General features: G+C 33.1%; 3 protein-coding genes across 12 annotated transcripts in view; 1 reads left to right on the forward strand and 2 right to left on the reverse strand.

The window, feature by feature from the left end:
- Positions 1 to 703: 703 nt before the first annotated feature.
- E(bx) (nucleosome-remodeling factor subunit NURF301 E(bx)) lies at positions 704 to 13,530 on the reverse strand. Of its 6 annotated transcripts, none has more exons than XM_034332506.2 (27): positions 13,152 to 13,530; positions 10,292 to 11,355; positions 9,709 to 9,991; positions 9,417 to 9,625; positions 8,983 to 9,345; positions 7,681 to 8,868; positions 7,399 to 7,589; positions 6,700 to 7,323; positions 6,432 to 6,589; positions 6,032 to 6,350; positions 5,640 to 5,949; positions 5,432 to 5,567; positions 4,968 to 5,245; positions 4,752 to 4,892; positions 4,579 to 4,689; positions 4,308 to 4,492; positions 3,954 to 4,226; positions 3,679 to 3,895; positions 3,271 to 3,600; positions 3,010 to 3,198; positions 2,393 to 2,930; positions 2,109 to 2,310; positions 1,735 to 2,000; positions 1,500 to 1,667; positions 1,232 to 1,427; positions 1,062 to 1,146; positions 704 to 942 (listed from the first exon to the last, which is right to left on the reverse strand). In XM_034332506.2, the coding sequence occupies exons 2-27, from the start codon at positions 11,340 to 11,342 to the stop codon at positions 740 to 742; spliced, it is 8,214 nt and encodes a 2,737-aa protein (XP_034188397.1). In that variant the 5' UTR covers positions 11,343 to 11,355; positions 13,152 to 13,530; the 3' UTR covers positions 704 to 739. The 6 variants fall into 6 exon arrangements, with proteins under 6 accessions (XP_034188397.1, XP_034188396.1, XP_034188395.1 ...); XM_034332505.2 differs by lacking the exon at positions 13,152 to 13,530 and adding an exon at positions 12,499 to 12,634; XM_034332504.2 differs by lacking the exon at positions 13,152 to 13,530 and adding an exon at positions 11,669 to 12,232.
- Positions 12,741 to 14,808, forward strand: LOC117608042 (aaRS-interacting multifunctional protein 2). 2 transcript variants are annotated; one of them, XM_034332536.2, is made up of 4 exons: positions 12,741 to 13,076; positions 13,866 to 14,015; positions 14,098 to 14,308; positions 14,381 to 14,808. In XM_034332536.2, the coding sequence occupies exons 1-4, from the start codon at positions 12,894 to 12,896 to the stop codon at positions 14,743 to 14,745; spliced, it is 909 nt and encodes a 302-aa protein (XP_034188427.1). In that variant the 5' UTR covers positions 12,741 to 12,893; the 3' UTR covers positions 14,746 to 14,808. The 2 variants fall into 2 exon arrangements, with proteins under 2 accessions (XP_034188427.1, XP_034188428.1); XM_034332537.2 differs by having other exon boundaries at positions 12,741 to 13,058; positions 14,381 to 14,803.
- Positions 14,809 to 14,937: 129 nt separating this feature from the next.
- Positions 14,938 to 18,435, reverse strand: part of sdk (sidekick cell adhesion molecule) — a 30,525-nt gene continuing 27,027 nt past the window's right edge. For all 4 annotated transcript variants that reach the window (XM_034332516.2, XM_034332515.2, XM_034332514.2 and 1 more), the window contains 4 exons: positions 17,917 to 18,074; positions 17,689 to 17,851; positions 17,289 to 17,617; positions 14,938 to 17,212 (listed from right to left, as the gene is read on the reverse strand). In XM_034332516.2, coding sequence (XP_034188407.2) covers positions 16,970 to 17,212; positions 17,289 to 17,617; positions 17,689 to 17,851; positions 17,917 to 18,074 — 893 coding nt within the window. In that variant the 3' untranslated portion in view covers positions 14,938 to 16,969. The remainder of the gene's footprint in view (positions 17,213 to 17,288; positions 17,618 to 17,688; positions 17,852 to 17,916; positions 18,075 to 18,435) is intronic.

Genomic DNA, 18,435 nt, shown 5'->3' on the forward strand with positions numbered 1-18,435 from the left:
CATGTATTTGATAGATGTATATAAATAATAATGCTTGCACAGAACATATGAACTATGAACCACAACTTATGACGATCTTTATATTTAAAGAAAAAAAGTGTTTTTCTAAATTAGACAAAATATACCAAGTAAATTCTTGTATTGCACATTTCTTTCTAATATAAAAATCTTATTATTTACTAGTTCATGGTTTGTAATTTTATAGCGACTAATTTTTGTTTTATTTTGTAAAAATGAAGAAAACCTGTAAACAATTATTGTATATTTAATAAACTAATACTTTATTGTCAGATATAAATAAACGACAGAAATAGTTATGAAAAATATATAGTATTAAGATTATTTCAAATTTAAGCATAACTTAGTCTTACAATAAACGATGAGAATGATCGTTTTTTACACTGTTCCTTGCTGAATATCTATCGGCGTTTACTATACCTCTTCTGTTAAGTTTAAAATACTATAAGTTCCGGTTCAAAATTCACTGTACGGCACAATTGAAATTAAGTTCGCTTCTGCGGCAACAAATCAGACGTTCACACAATTCTAATAAATAGTGAACTTATACATTCTACTCTTACATATGTATAACTACTTTGAATGTCTGTTTTCTACATTTACTGGCACAGATCAATTCTGTAGTTACACCGCATAAATTAATTGCTGATACTTCGCACTTTCACTTATTTATAGTTACAGTTCCTTTGTTTTTTCGTTTTTTTTTTTTTTTTTTGATTGCTTACTTTCCTTCAGAGAACTTTTCTCTCAAACTCTTTATCTTGTGAACAAAATATGTTTCTAAAGATTCTGCGCACTTAAAGAAAGGTGATTCCCTTGGATTATAATAGCGGCAATTGTCAAATATTTTTGTCATATCCCCAATAAATTCACTTAACTTTTTGTAAGATTTGTCGTTTATTCTCAATTCTATTGTCTGTAGATCTGTAATTGCGAGAAATAAAATAATATTATAATAATCACTACAGAATAAAAGACCCACAGATTTAATAAAATATGACTTATAAGCAATAATCATTTGTAGAACTAAAAATCAAACTTACCCATTGGCTCTTTTATAACTTTATAATAATCTGGTGCTTCGTTTGGATCTACCGGTTCCATGAATGGCCAAGCACTCTTATGTGCCTGAACATTTAAATTTGTAATATCAGTAAGATTGAATAAAAATGTTATTTACGATATTTTTGATTCGTGTCTGCTATTACTTTACCTGTATTTGCTTAATTAATTTCTTTAGCAAATCAAGGTCCTTTGCATTCAGATTTTTCATATTAGCAAAATTAACGGAGGAGTTTCGTTGACAATTTGGACAAACATATTCGTCGATATTGTCTGCTTCCGACTGAAGGATACCTACGCAGCGACCATGGAACCAGTCTTGACATTTATCGCAGCAAATATAAAACCTATAAAAATAAAAACGTTTATCTTGACATCAAATAATTAAGTATAACGAGAAGATAATTAATATCACATACTGAGATTCGTCATAGGGTTGTTTACATAAACAATATAATTCCTGCGTATCTCTAGCATGTCTGCATTCTGTACAAACAAATTCTGAAAGTGTTTTACACATTTCTTCTGTAATACCAACGCAATCTCCGTGGAACCAATTATTACAGAGATCGCATCCTACATAAAACCTAATAGAAGAGAATAATTATAACGATGAATTAAATACAATGAATAGAAAATTTGTTAGTTACTTACTTTGTTTCATCGTATGGCGTTCTACATAGACAATATAGCTTCTCTTTTTTAATTCTATTCGGAGTAGCAGCAGTTGAAGAAGCACCAGGTGGTGTACTATTCTTTCCTTCTGCTTTATATTTCTTTGGCCTTCCACCTCTATTAGGTGGACTCACTTGTTGGGCCACTTGAGCATTTGCCTTACGTTTTGCACTTCCCACCTTTACTTCATCCTGTTTATGTCTCTCTGCTTTTGTTCTTGATGCTAGCTCCGCTGATAAATCTTTCTATAATTTAGAAAAAAAAATAAAAAATAAAAAAAAAAAAAAAAACGACAAAATTATATAATTGTATATTATCTATGGTAGTTCTATTAAGTCTACAATATGACATACCTGAATGTCTATTTGTAATTCTTTTTCAAGCAACGCTCTCTTCTTAAGAATATCCTTTTTAAGTAGTTCTTTGTGTCTAAATAATAAAACTTGCATTCGGGAATGCACTTGCTGTTTTCTTCGTTGTTCTTGACTGTCTTTTAACTTTGCTGCTCGCTTTTGCGGCGTTGTTTCATTTTCTGATAATTCAATTTTTGGTATTCTATTCAAAACAGGTAATATCATTTTAAACAATGCAAGAATATTACAAGTGTTCTTTTTTTCTTTTCTTTAACGAGACTTACTTTGGTGTTTCACGAGGCTCTTGCTTTGGCGCGAGTTTCTTCCTAGGTGTTTCTGCCCATTCGTTATCTTTATCGTTTGTCGATGGCTGTACGTTTGTAGACGTAGTTGTTGTTGGAATGTTCGAAGGTGCCGGTCTTTTTCGAGATGGTAAACGCGGAGTCGTGATCGCTGTTGTTGTGTGAGTCTGATTAGTAGCTACCGAATTTTCAACACCACCTTTCATCTGTTTTTCTTGATATCGTTGTAGTTGTAGCAGCTTTTCTTCAATTTCGGGGTTTAGATTTTCTTGCTTCAAAGCATTTTTAATAGTTTGTTGTATGTAATCAGGAGTCAGAATGAATTTGTTCGCTGAAGAATCGTTGCCTTCTTTCAATGACTGCAAAGGTTGTTGGCCATTAGCTACATTTGTTTTTTGCGGCTCTTCTTCTGAAGTTACACCAGGCTGTGCAACTTGTTGAACAACTACTTTTGGTTTCTCAGCAGAGGTTGGGGTTGTCGATGGAAGCTCTGGAATGCTTTCGGTTCCTGTTTGGGGTTCTGTTAGAATTAAAATATTATCAATATAATTGAATCAACATAAAATACAAAAGAGAAGAAAATAATATAGATACATTACCGGTTGCTGCCGGAGGTGAATCAGCTGGTTGTTGCGTGACTTGTGGTTTTGGTGTTGCTGTTGTGGGAGTATTTGCTGTTGTAGAATTCTGAGAACTTTGAACTGCTTGTTGACTGTTTGGTGCAGGTTGAACAGCCAAATAAATTTTAGTAGGCCCTAGAACTCCTTGTTTTCCTGTTGTAGCTTGGGCTAAAATTACACACATTATAAGGAAAATGTACTAAAAAGATGAAATATTAATTTTTTATAATAATATCAAACCTTTAAGCAATTGTTGTTTAACTTGCTGTTGAACCATCGCAAGCTGTTGTGGAGTAAAATCTGCGCCCTGTAAACCTTGTAAAACTATACGGGGACCTTGAGTAGTTTGAATAACTTGAGCAGTAACACATTTAATAACTGTTCCAGGTGGTTGACCAGCTAGCAAGGATGCCTCCACACTTCCAGGTGCCGGTGTGGTGGAGGTTTGATTTGTTGCGCTTGTTGATGTTACATTTGTCGATGTATTGCTAGTAACAGTGTTACTTGTCGTTTCTGTCGATGGTGTTCCTGTTGCTGTGGTTGCTGCTGGAGTAGATTGTAACACAGGAACTAAAACATTAGAAATTTATGATTCATTTTCTTTTTGTTTAAAGCACGTGTCTTTTAAAATATTAATTTTCAACAAACCTTGTTTATTAGGCGTTACTGCATTTTTCACTATAATGCTACTATTTGCCGAATTTAAATGCACAATTTGATTACCCGTCGGTGTACTACGAATGACCACTTGATGACCACCGATTGTCGTTAATTGAGCTTTGCCTGATGCAAGCTGCTGAGCTAAATTTGCATTAGTAACTACTATTTGGTTTCCACTAATAACTTGACCACCAGAGGATATGACCTGTTAATGATATATGTATTATTATTGTATCTAATTTTAATAGACTGTTTATACGTACTTGTGCACCCTGTACAATCTGTCCTGTATTAGCTACTACGATAGCATTCTTAGCTGGTTGAGTTGGTGTAGCAGCTGCAATAGGTACAGTTGTTGTCGTTGTTGTTGTTGGACGTTGTGCTCCTTGTGCAGCTTGCTGAGGTTGTACCTGCGACTGAACTGTTTGTACTTGCTGCGTTGAATTTGCTGCTGCTTTAGTTGGACTTGTTTTATTAGTCGTAGCATTAGTTGTTGTGACTACTTTAGTCGCGGTAGCTGTCGTAGTCACTTTCGTCTTCAAAGATATAATTTCATAAATTAACATAAAAATATAATGTCTTCAACAAAATATTATCTTATTAATTTGCTAATTTACTTGTGTAGTTGAAGTCGTTCCACTTTGTGCAAGGCTCGTCGTGATTGCTTGAGCAGTATTTAATACATGGAGTTTTCCATCAGGCATTTGGACTAATTGTTGACCAGGCATCAAACCGCGAACTTGTAATTTTCCATCCGGTCCCCTTAAGATCTGTACCTTTTGCTGAATTTGCTGCACAGGTGCTGTATTAGAGATATAAATTAATAAGAAATAGAATATAATGTAATTAATCGTATAACGTGAAAATAAGCTGGTATATTAAATATACCTGTTTGACCCGAAACTTTGATTAGAGATTGTTGCTGATTTCCAGATTGTAACTGAGTTTTGGGTAAAATACTTGTAGGACCTGAAACAACCTTCGTTGTCCCATCAGCGGCTGTTGAAAAATAAAATACACATTTATTTAACGTTTATGTATATATTTAATTTGTAACTTACATTTTGCCATATAAATACGCCTTGTACCAATAAAGGTCTTGTTTTGCGTTGGGGTCGTCAAAAGGGAAGTTAATTGTGATTTTGTCCCACTGTTTGGATTTGCTGGTATTGCAACTTTAGAAACTAGTTTAACCGTGCCATCTGTGATTAATTAATATTACCATGTTCACAACAATTTATTAAAACATAAATTTAATTTGTGAATATAAATCTTACCGTGACCAGAGTTAGCAGTAACTTTAACAAGTTGCGTGGGCGAACCAGAGTTGGCAGGACTTTTCAAAGTTTCTAATGCCCTCTTTTGTTGATGGGCAGCTCTTTGCATGCGTAACTGCTGTTCCATTTTTTCTTTAATTTCTTCAGGCGTTGCTTTGCCGCTAACGAGTTGGTCGCTTATGCCAGAACTTGATCCTGTATTTCTGTTAGAACCAACTGCAGACTGTGGCTGACCCGATCTACTCCTAGTAATAATCTGGGCATTAGCCTTCTCTAACCTGGATAACACACACGTTAAGTGGAGTGTTAGTATCAAATGGTGTTAAGTAAGGATAGGTGAGAATTTGAGTGATATTATGAGGTTAAAAAACAGGCATTCAACGCTTTTTATATTTTAACCACATCATAACTTGACCAGAACTCAGTACCCCATTTACAAATACAACAAAGAATCTTTTACATACCTGTCACCATACTGTTTAATTTCCCACAGTTCTAATTTATCTTCATCAACCCATTCTTCTGTAACTTGTGGCTCAGTACTTTGCGGTGATTCTGGCCGTTTTCTTTTTCTCAAACCACTTCTTATAGATGTCACTTCTATAAAATGATGTATAATTATTATAATTCGAATTTCATCCATTTTCGTTCATTTATCTCTTAAGTACAAACCTCTAACTTGTTTTGGAAGTTCCAAAGGTATAACAACCTTTCGTCGTAAATATTGAGTTTTATCCAAAAATTGACCAACATGACGATGTTTAAGAATCTCCAAGGACATGATTTCTGTATCGGTTGTGATCTGATGTTTTCCATCTGTAGATAATGGTTTCGCAGCCATGTCGTCCCATCGAAGACATCCCCATAATATTCTTAATTGGAGAGCTGCTGCAGCTAATGATTTTATTCCAACTGTACGGTATAACCAGCAAGTTTTAAATAAGGGTCTAGGACAGGGGTATGGCCATACTGACGAGTTTGCCTAATATTCATAAAAGAAAGAAATTATTGTATAAGATACATACAATTTTTTATATTACCATTAATGTGATTTTATGAAGTACCTTAGCTATATGATGAAAACCTTGGACCGGTATTCGCCCGCCAACTCTAGACAATTTACGTAACTCATGCTGCGGAAGTAACAATATGCTACGATGCTTATTTTTTGTACAAAACGTAGAACACAAGGGATATTTAACCGGAGTACGTTTCTTTTTTCTCTCTGCTAAAGATATTGTGACTTTCTTCAAGTAGATTTTCCCCTCCGTTGAAACAGCCGAGTAGATCCTTTCTGTGCCATCGGCATTCAATTCTTTAACCATTGTGCTCCTCTGCACGGTTCTACCTCTTCTATTAACGATCATCGTTTTCTGTCCCGCGCTGTTAATGAAAAATATATAAAGATATAACACCGGTTCAACGAGAAACATGACGATTAATAAAATATATTTAAGAACCTACCTTGTTTTAACCTCGGATGAAACTGTAACTGAATTTTGAGATGTTGTGCTTTCTTGTGCACTTTGTACGACACCGTCGGTAGTTTTTATAGTGTGCTGTGTTGTAGTTAATGTCGTAGTAGTTGTTGTAGTAGTAGTAGTCACTACCTCTGCATCATTCTATAAAAGATTAATTTGTTTGTTACCTTACAAATAACAAACAGCTTTTATGTTTCATTACAAATAATACCGTTAAATCTATTAAATTAAATAATACATAGATAACTCACCGTATTAGGTTCAACTTTGATCTTTTTCATAGGAGGTGAATCTCTAATTACATTAGTAGCCGGTGTTTCTTCAGTGCAGTGAGTTGCAGATGCTACTGCAGATTCTAAATCCTTCCTGATCGCATCTTTGGCCGCTTCGCTTGGTTCTTTGCCTGATGCACTGTGCGGTAATTGTGCCACAGGCGCACCAAGCGATATATTCGTCGTCGATTGATTATTATTTAAAGCGCTAGCTTTTCTCAGTAACGTGATAAGATCACGTTTTAATCTTGCTTTTTGAAGACATATAGGCGAATAACACGTAGACATCAAACTTTGCGTCGTGGTCGTGATTTTTCCTGGAGGCGTCTTCATGTTACAATATCGTGAATAACAACCAACATTTCTACCGAGTCTCACTATGCTAGCATATTGAGTTTTCACGTGTTGAATACGTTTTCCTATTGCACTTAACATTTCTCTAGCCGATGTCGACATAGCTTTAGGCTGCTTCCCAGTAAGGATACTTTGTAGGGGATTATCTCCCCCATCTGTATCACTTTCTTCATTATTTTCTATATCAACTTCCGAATCTCCATCACCTTTTTGATTTACCGATTGATTCGATGCTTCTTTTGATTTTTCCTGGAATTTTATTGTTCATTAGTTTTTAACAGCGTCTAATTTTATTTTAATTAAAACATGATTACATTTACTCACAGATTGCAATAATTTTCTTTCTTCCAAAAGCTTTAAGTGTGTTCTACGAGCAAGAAAATCATCAATTCTTGTCTTTTTACCAATTTTTGGATAATGAAGCCTCCCATTGGTAGTCAATGCTTTAGTAATGTCGATTTCTTCAAATTCTTTGATCGGTGTAAAGACTTTTTCAATTTTCATACCAGCTAAAACTAAAGAAACAAGATATGCTAGTAATGTATATAATAAAAGTAATGTGAATATTTAATGTACATAATTAAAAATGATTAAATAATAACATACACGATAAGTTCATTTTGGTTTCTTGTTTGATTGGTTGTGATTCTGTTTTCGTCGCCGCTTCCTCTGTTTTTGTAGTCACTTCCGAGTGATTTTCAGTATCCATTGGTTCAGTTTTGATGTTTTCTACTTTACACTCTTGGGTCATTGATGTATCCGCATCTTTCGGCGGTTCTTCTTCTTTAATCTCTTGCTTGATCTTAATATCCGTTTTGTATTCTTCCTTCTTAGATGGACAGTATTCTTTCATTAAGAATTCGTATGTAGGAGGATCTAGAGCTAATATCTTTAATCCATCTTGATCTTTTATTTGTACCATAACTTTCTGAGGGCCTGTTCGAAGACCTAATTTTGACATGTCAGAAGACCTATGCCGACGGCTAGCAGACACCCACAACCAACCACCTTGGCCGTGTACTCGATATTCTTCGCCTTTCTGTTTCCAGACTTGATGTTTCAAGCCCAACGTGTATTTAACGAAGTTGAACAAACGATTACGTTCTTCTTCATCTTCTCTCTCCTTTTTATCCTTCTTATCCTGCCGTTTTTTCTCTTCTCGCTCGAGAGCTGTCACTCGTTGCAACTTCACGTGCCCGAGCTGATCGTGCCACACGCTGGCAAATACTACCGACTTAATGCATGCTTGTAATACAATAAGAGCACGGGCAAAATCTCTAGGATTAACACAAGCGCCTACTGCCGTAGTCCAAGGTTTACGTAGAAGGGGCCAATTAGTATGCATAAACGATGCTTGAATACTACTCTCAAGTTGAAGAATCGTTTGACGAAGGGTGCTCACTAAAAGAGCACGAGTTCCTGTCAGGCTTCCTACCCATTTGAATTCAGAAGCCTGTGTAAGTGAAAATTTATGTGATAAATGCCTCTTTTTGTCGCGTTCTTCGTTACGCTGTGCCTTGTTCAAAGCAATAGCGTTAGTACTGTATTGATTCACATATGATTTGTAAGTATTATCCATTCCTAATTTAAAGAGATGAGTGCCAGAAGCTATCTGATGAGCTTTCTGTCTCGTTAATCTAGTACCGTCCCCTTCTTCCTTTAAACTTTTATCTAGTTTTTCTAGTTCTTCTTTGGATAGTTGTCCACTATTGCGTTTCTTTAGATCATCCATATTAAACGTTCTAGGCTGCAAAGACCCTGTTTTAGATCTTGTTACAATTGTGTGTTTTTTCCCTATAAAATGAATAAAAATTATTAACCATTAAACACTGTTTTTGGCCCATGTATATAGTGAACTCGCTCAATCATCAATATAGCAAGAGTTGATTGTATTATTATATAGCCTACCATCTTTACCAATTTTTGATATAGCCTCTTCTCCTTCTAGTACTTCTTCATCAATTTCTTCGGATGATGATGATGTAGCAGTTTTGGCACCTTTATTTGCTACATCTGTCATATTGGTATCTACACCATCTACTTCTACGTTTTCTCCAACTACTTCAGAAGCATTTTCTCTAGAACTAGATTCTTCAGATGGTTTTGTTTCCTGCTGATCTGTAACAGTTGCCAACTGTTCCTCGATAGAATCTGTACCCTCGTGTATACGACGTACCATTTCTTCAGCTTCTTGCCTCTGTTTTTCCTTTTTCTCCTCTTCTTCCTTTTCCTGTTTCTCTTGTCGTTCTTTTTGCAATTTTTGTATAAGATCTACATCATAAAATATATTTAATACATATTCTTTTTAACGTACAAAATGTACAAAGATTATCGAAACTTACTGTTTTCTATTTCTATATACGATTTCTTATTGCCCTTGTACTGATTAGTAATTTGTTCTGTAAGTTCCATTTGTCGTACAATTTCATCTTTATAATCTGATAATTCTCTATAAAGCGCAACTTCCATCTCGTTACGGTCTAAACAGCGCAATAACTCGTCTAGTTGCATAGGCGTACTATAATACCAAACTTCACCATCTTCACTTTCGCTACAATAAATAATCAACAATAATTATTAATTTAAGAATAACAGTATAATATATTTCGTTTATGAATAATGTGATGTATTTACACAAAAACTCTTCTTGCAAGAAACCAGTATTTCCTGCCATGTCTGTCAAACCCTAGATGTTCTTGACGACACAATGAACCATTCTTTTCAACATCAGGAATGCAATCTGCAACTCCTGTAACTTTATGGGCTTTACATGTACTACATTGCCAGTCTTCTGTAGGAACATCAACCAATGGAGGTTCAACACATTCTAAGTGAAATACAGCTGGACAAGTTTCACAACACAATAGATCTCCCAAACGATGACACACTCTACAGTGATCATCATAATGCATATTCCCTAAAAATAATCAGTTATCACAACATCTGAAATACTTTCAAACTCATAAATTCAATATTTAATAAATTATATACTCATAAACTCAAACAAAACTAAATTCATAATATAATTTTAATGTATGTTTCATATTTAATTGAAGTAATTATTGATCAAATTTTTAAGCATACAAAATCATTTTACAAAATTGAAAAAAAAAAACTGTAATTTCAGCATGGACATATGAATTTTTCCTGCTGGCTAAATAAAAACGTATAACTTATAGAAACATATGCAAATAATAAACAAAATAACATGAAATACCATTTAGTGTACCTTCATGCAGCAAGTCTTCTCTTACTGGGTTTGTGATTAAAAATTGATCTGTCAAAAATTGTAGCACCTTGATTCTATCTTCGATAGAAGTAAAGGGATATTCACATGTTGACAAAATATGTAAAATATTTTGATCAAAGGACTTGTCACTTTCTACATAAGAACGTAACACTTCTGGCCAAGTCATAGAATCGACAAAATATAAACTAACATTTACAGAGTCTTTTTGATCAAGAGGACCAAAATGCGTTTGTTGAGAATCCTCTTCTCTAAGAAGAGCCTTAATAAGCATAATATGTATTTCAGCTAATAAATTGGTTTGATCTTCGCACATTAGAGCAGCACAAAAGTCTTCAAACCTGAAGGCTGAAAGACGCACCAAAGTACGGAAGTGTCTTAATACTTCATAAACAGATAAAGATGGCATAACAAGTTCTCTAGGAACTAATAAATCATCTGAAGATTTAGGTAAAATCAATGATGGTAGTTCTCTGTTTTGAAGCCACAGCGGTTCTGGACTTGGCGGTCTTTGCTGGCTAAGAAGTGTTTTACGGGGTGTGCCACTAGTGTTACTATAACTTGATAGAGAAAAGTCACTGTCACTGGAGGGATCAGGTTCTTCTATACTTTCAGATGAATCTACATCACTTTGCAGAAGATCCTCCTCAACTTCGCTCTTTTCACTGGATTCATCACCAAAATCCGACCCATAATGATATTCGGAATCGTGATAGTCAACATTCGGATTGTAACCTCGGCGTTGATATACACCAGAACTCGAGTGACCACCTTTACGCGAATGTCTGTCTCTGGGTCCTCGAGATTTTCTTGTTCTTGTACTTCGTCTGCTTTCTTCGCTTTCGACTGGTGATGACGGTCTTGAGGGGGTTGGTGTACTTGGTTGTGAATTTGGCGTTTCCGAACCCTTGTTTTGCAAATACTTGGGCTTTTTCATAAGATGGTATTGAAACTTTTTGGGCCTTTCCATGACCACCGATTTCGGAGGTCGGCCCCGTCTCTTCGACCCTCTCCCCGTCATTGTTCGTCACGGACTGTCAAAAAAATGGCACTTACTTAACACGTGGTTTGTGAAAACGCGCGCTTGTAAACAAATACAAATGACACCGTAGCAATGAAATGGAACCCATGTTTGTACTCTGATCTTTGCGCCATTTTTCGGCTATGGTCACGTGACCAAACACAATCCTTTCATGATTAACGTTTCGATACGATCTTGCGTGGCTTCTATTTTTCGATTGACCAGCAACGATCACTTCCCCGTATCAATAAGAACCCGTTTTACTATCGATAACGACAAAAATAAGTACAGAATCATTCACTGAAGCGAATATAAGGGGAATTTACAATATCTGATTCCTTAAGAGAGCGCTGTTCCAATTGGTTCATCAAATCGCCGCCATGTCTGGCCTCGAACACATCTACTCGAAAAGTAGATGAGATCTTTGATAAAATTTTCTTCTTCCTTATTTAGAGTGATCTATGGTTTGACCAAGTCTATCGCGTTCAAATTTCAATGAGATTCATACGATCCAGATGCTGATTAATCGCCTTTTAATTTCTCACGAAACGTACAGACGATCCAATCGCTTTCACCGTAACTACACAAGATCCTGTCAGATCAACAATAGGTGGCGACATGCGCGGTTGAAAGAACGCGTTTCTAACCACACTTCCGATACACATTCCTTCTTTATTTCTTCACTATTTCTATCTTTTTACAGTTTATTATATTTTAATCCACTATGCTTTTTCTCACGAACAAGGCAAGCAATTAATTCGTATGCTTGATCAGTCCAACTCCCAGTTACCCGCAAGAGAGAAATGTAACCTTAGTACGAACAAAACTTCGATAGAGGACACCACTTTAATTCCAAATTGTATATTGTTTTACCGGTGTATTTTTTTTAATTTGTACTATCATAGCAACTAAAATGAACAATATTAAATATCAAATAAAAATTGTTTGTATCTTCAGCGTAGAATTTATTTAATATTAAACGTCAATTAACTTGTAAGAAATGAGCGACGAATGCGACATCTTTGCAATTGAAACTAAAATTCTGTCAAATTTAAATCGGAACATCTTCTGATACATATGTTAAAATTAATATAGTTTTTCTTATATATGTACATTTTTAAAAATACAACATAATCACGTTTAAAAATCAACTTACAGTAACAAATTTTTTAAGTCATTTTATGAACAGTTGAACTCTAGCTTGATGATAGTTACTGATGCAAGTAAACTAACGTTCTAATTCTACTGAATTATTCAAACAATAATTTAAATATATTTTTGTAAACTGTTACATATCAAAATGTGTACGAAATGTATTGTTAGAAATGCGAAAAGATCTTCACATGATGTAATTTCACTAAAAATTGCGACGCCATCTTTGAAACGGAAGCAGAGCGTAAAAGCACAACAGATTCAAGGGTAGAGGGGGTGAAAGAAAAATGGCCACCTAGCGAAAATCGAGAAATACGAAAAAACGAACGGGTGTGATAATCGAATGTGAATACGAGTTGACTGATTTTTTTACGAATAAATCTTCGAAGAACGAACGAAATGCGTAACGAAATGACAATGTACACGTTGAAACCGATCGTTTCTCTTCCACAAAGGTTGCATCATAGTAAAACGATGTACGAAATGCAAAATATTCATGAAGAACGATCAAGAGACAACCATACGGAAGCCGACAACAAGATCGTGCCTGATATTACTGAGCAGGTTATCAACTTTTTAAAGGTTTTCATCATTTCTGTTATCCTGACCACGTGAAAAAACGTAGCTAGATCAACTAGAATCCAATGGTTTACTTACGCGTTTATTAAGCATGGTAGCTACGAATCTTTCTTCTGTCTCAAGCTTGTTGTGCATGACTCCTCCCAAAATTTCCACAAGCACTAATCACGATCGACCGGGAATATGGTTCTACAGGCTTGATCGATGTTTGCCCCTCCAATTTTTCATCTAACAGGACATTACGCGACTATAATACGTGAAAAATTTACTTTGCTCGAAGGATAAGCAAGAACGCGACGATAATTATTATAGAAGAAGGGCAAGCTTACTAAATTAGAACTGCACTGAAAGCTACAAAGTACAGTTGTATAACCAAACACACATAAAACCTAACCCAGTAAAAGTTATAGCTGTTTACTGATATTAATCAACACTATTACTGGTGAACTGTCAAATTGTAATGTGTAATATTATTTTTTAAAGATATGTTTCCTAATGTAGAATTGATAATATGACAATTTCATGTTAAATTTTTACATATTCTAATTTGAATAAAAAATGTATCATTGGAAATGTATTATCATGAACATTGTAGTACATTGTTAGATCTAGACTGTAATCGCTTAGTAGTTGTATTGTAAAGTAATTTAAGTATATTTTCTATAAAAGTATATATGTATATGTTATATTTCCTTCAAAATGTATTTTTAAAAATTAAGAAAACTCATGTCATTTTGACTATACATATAATGGTACCAAATAATTGTAGTTTAAAAAAGTATTTTATTTTAGAGTCCATTACCAGAATATACTGCACTGGAAATTAGACAAGAAAAGATATTGATACAACTTGCAGAACTTAAGCAACAAGTATCAGCACTGAGTAACTTCCTAAAACAAACGAATCAAGTTACAGTAACCAATAGCAGTCATAAAGCTCAGGTAAGATTACCATCATGTAAAATGGTATTTCATTACATGAAAAATATTAATGGAAATAATGAGTTATTACTTGTTTTTCTAGGAAACAATTACTGCAAATCTTATCATCAATGTAAATCCAAGTAGACCACCTTATTTTATATCAGCCCTACAAAAAATATGGACTGATGTTGATATTAGAGTACAAACTTACACTCATTCAAGTATTAATAAAACAGGGCCCATAACTCATCAGTTAACTACAAGTTCTTCCAGAGAGAATGTTATAAATCTATCATTAATTTGGAAAGATGGTAAAGTAAATCCATATTTTTATGAATCACTGAATAGTAAGAAATGGATTTTCATAGTTGGTTTCTTTTCAGTTGAAGACCTTGAACTTACACTTGGCCTACGTGGTTATCACATAACTGGAGAAGTTAATTTTCTAAGATATCTAAGTAGGCTATTAAATTCGCATAATTATGAAAGTTCTGTTTGTTTAGAAAAAGTAAATACAATTGATTCAATATTAGACTTGTGTTATTGTTTACACTTTAAAGCAACATTAAAAGAAAAGCAAGAAATATTATCATTAATAGCTGATAAGTTAGCTGCAAATTGGATTGATAATAAAACACCTGATATAGCAGATATTGCTGCATGGTGTACAATTAAACAAGTTTTTCCAAAGAAGTATCCATCTAAATTAAATAGGTGGTTTGATACATGTGAAAAATTGTTTGTGTAAATAAAAATTTCATATTAAAATGCATTTATTATCTGTATGAACACAGTTTCAATTTTTTTTAAAGTACTTTAAACCCTAGTAAACATAATTCATTAAAATCATAAAATATTGCCAATAAAATTGCCTAAATTTAAGATTTTTACTTAAAGTACTTATGTAAATATGATTTAGTTTAAAATGTACTTTGATTAAATGCGTCATTATTACATTAGATCCTAGACAGAAGTAATTTAAGTTTAATCTTGAACTAAAATATTTATTGGCAGTGTTGCAAAAGTGAATCAATTCTACATGTTTGAGGAGATAAAGAAACATTTATGACACATGGTAATGATTGATGACAGATATTAACGAATGATGAAATTAATACTAATTAGAAAGCAAGTTATTTGATAAGACGAAAAAAAGTTAGCAAAAGTTTTTCGAAGCGAATATGTATCAAATAACTTGCTATCTAGTTCATGATGATGATAATACGTAATCGGGACTTTTCAATAGTAATTGACATGACTATACCTGCAATCAATAATAAAAATTTCAAGTATAATTTATCAATCTTATTTCATCAACAAATTACAATAAAAAATTGTTCTATCAAATATGATAGAAGTATAGCTGCCATTACTTTGAATCTTCAGTTGTTTTCATTTCATTTTATTTTCTTTCACATTTTTAATAATAAATTTATAAATTTCAGCATATATTGTCAAAGAATATTTTTAGGAATTACTTTTACATTTGTCAAAATTTTTCATTTGATTTCTTTGTTATAAAAGTAATGCTAAAAACTGAAAAACATTTCAAGTAGTATGTATCAATATTAGTCTAAAATGTTTTTCACATTAAAACGCTTTTTGTATGAAAGAATAATTGCATTAAATAAATGTTTTACGGTAAAAAAGATTACTTTCCTAAATTGAATAAACCTCTATATGATAGTAGTTTGCAATACTGTGAATATAACATATACTACAGATGAAGTAATGATATTAAAAATTAAACAAGTTTCATAAATTCCTTATATGCAAATGTCAATGTATTAAAGTCAAATTGTTTGCCTCATGATTCTAGACCAGCATCTATTTAAATGATAAGTAACTATAGTTAAAGAAGATAAATACATGTCGCTATTTATTATAGATTATTCAGTTTAAATTTTTACCTAACGTTGCCTAAGCTGTGCACTAAATGTACAAGTGTCATACTAGAATATGTTACTACTATCTCGTAATTTATAGAAGTTTTATGTACATCATACAGTATAATATTAAAAACAAATTACTTATAGATAGAAATGCACGCAGTTGCATTATAGGTAAACATAATTATTACGTTTGCTATTTATTTACCATTCTAATATTACCAAACTTAGGCATCTTCAGTTTATGAAACTTGTCAAAAATTGATATGATAGGCCTGATTGTAAAGTGCTTACAAATCTAAGTTGACATTTTACACTTTATACTTCTATTTCGAAGTATGTATATTCAAGAATGAATCAAAAACATTTTTTGTTCAAGTTGTAATGACATTACAATGAGTTCAGTTCATGGAATATGTATTCATAAGTTCTAAGTAGAGAATATGATTTCATTGGTTTTATCATATTAGTATTGTATTAAAATATTATTTTGTTTCTAATGTTAATAATTATGTAGTTTTTTCTGGCAGTTTTCGTTATTGTATTATTGTTTGTTATCAACAATATTATGCTACTGAATTTTTAATCTGTTGCATTAACAGATTACTTTGAATAGTATATTGTTCTTACAGTTAAAAAAAAAATGCATAAGCATTGCATTTTTAGAGATCCATGCAATATTTTGTTTCAGCTTTACTTAATAAAAGTAAAAAATATTCATTATACACCTTATCTAAAATTATAAATAATATGTATCTCAATATATCACAATATGACGGTGCCAGAAGCATATTAAAATTACTATACGAAGTATCTGCGTGCGTGAAACACTTGTAAACACGTGTTTCAACGTAAGTCTTTAACTCTGGTACATCTCGGTGTACTTTTAATGCCGAACTATTAAAATCCTAACTACTCTATGAAATTGATCAAAATTTTAACAACCAGTCTCTTCGTGTATATGTTTAGTAGTTTAAAATATTCTTTCCTAAATTTTCAAAACCAATAACGATTATGAATGTTACTATATTAAATCGGCACCTTACTTACTGAACAAACCCTTGTCATCGTATTATGAACAGCTTATACGAACGACGAGAAGCCAGGTAAAGGCGCCCTCGACCTTGCCATATTGTTCATAATAATTTGACCTCCGTTTAAACTAACAACCGCACTACCTTCAGGTTCAGAATCAGTGTATGAAGAATAATTTCTAACTGGTTTTTGACGTTTCCACGACTGTCTTAAGGAATCATTAACGTTAGCATAATGATTTACAAAGGAATGTGGATCTGACTGTACACTTTCATTTTCACTTTCAGATCCCTATAACGTAAAATAAAATAATATAATACATATTATGTGTTAAATGTATTTTAAATGTTAAGAAAAAAATATTTACCTGTGAATCTGTTGAACTAATTTCAGAAGGTTTTTCTGTAACACTACTATCATCAGGATTTTCATCATACCCTTTAAGACTCTCTTCATCGCTATGATATGCAACCGAGGCTGGTGAGGGTCTAGGAGGCGATTTGCCTAACATTGTAGGCGGAGGAGGATGCATGGATTTTCTTGCTAAAGTGTTCCTTTTACCTAAAGTACCACAAGCACTTGCCATGTTGATAGCACCACCTCCTCCTTGTCTTGATCTATAAAGTTCTAAATCTGATTCTTGTCTATCATCTGTATCCATTGCCATAGACTCTTCAAGTGTCTTTTGTGCTTCTTCTAACATAATTATTTCGTCATTATTCATAAATATAAATTGTATGAATTGAATTATATATGGAGCAACTTACGTTTATATTTATAACTTTTACTTTTTACACATAGCACAGCTATGACCATTATAATGATTATAATTGAAGTAGCAGCTAAAGTAACCATGAACCAAGTTTGTCTGTAAAATGGTTTGTGTTGCAAATATGCATATTCCAGATACAGTTTCGACGGAGTTAATATCTAAAATACATATATTATAAATGTTAACATTAAATGTATAATGTATGTATCATTTTACTACTTACCGTTTCAGTGGAATAAGCCGGATAACTGATTCCATAACGATTATATGATATCACTCTAAATAAGTATGATGTGGATGGAAGTAAATTTTGATAAGATACAGAATACTCTGTCAATGGCCCATTACTACTGCGCACTATTGTCTGCCAACGACTGTCATCTACAATTACAAATAATGACATTTAAGTTTTATGAAAATTCTATGAAAATTGACCGACAACTTCAGCAGGTTTTCTTATAAACAAAACGATATATACTGCTTCATTTTCTTGAATTAAATATTTGTTTATAAATGATTTTATTTCAACTATAATTGTTATGTAATTCAATATTCTGTTGATTATTTTTAATATTGCTGACTTATTGAAAACAATTGAAAACTTGCGAAGTTACATTATAGTTCTATATTACATGTTTTAAGGGCATTGATGAAATATTAGATGAAGGAATTGGAAAATTAAGACTGTAGGAATACTGTTATCTAACAAAAGTCAAACATCAGCTAGTTATTTATTGTAGTA

The sequence above is a fragment of the Osmia lignaria genome, chromosome 3 (genome assembly GCF_051020975.1).
Source record: "Osmia lignaria lignaria isolate PbOS001 chromosome 3, iyOsmLign1, whole genome shotgun sequence".
Lineage (NCBI taxonomy): Eukaryota > Metazoa > Arthropoda > Insecta > Hymenoptera > Megachilidae > Osmia > Osmia lignaria.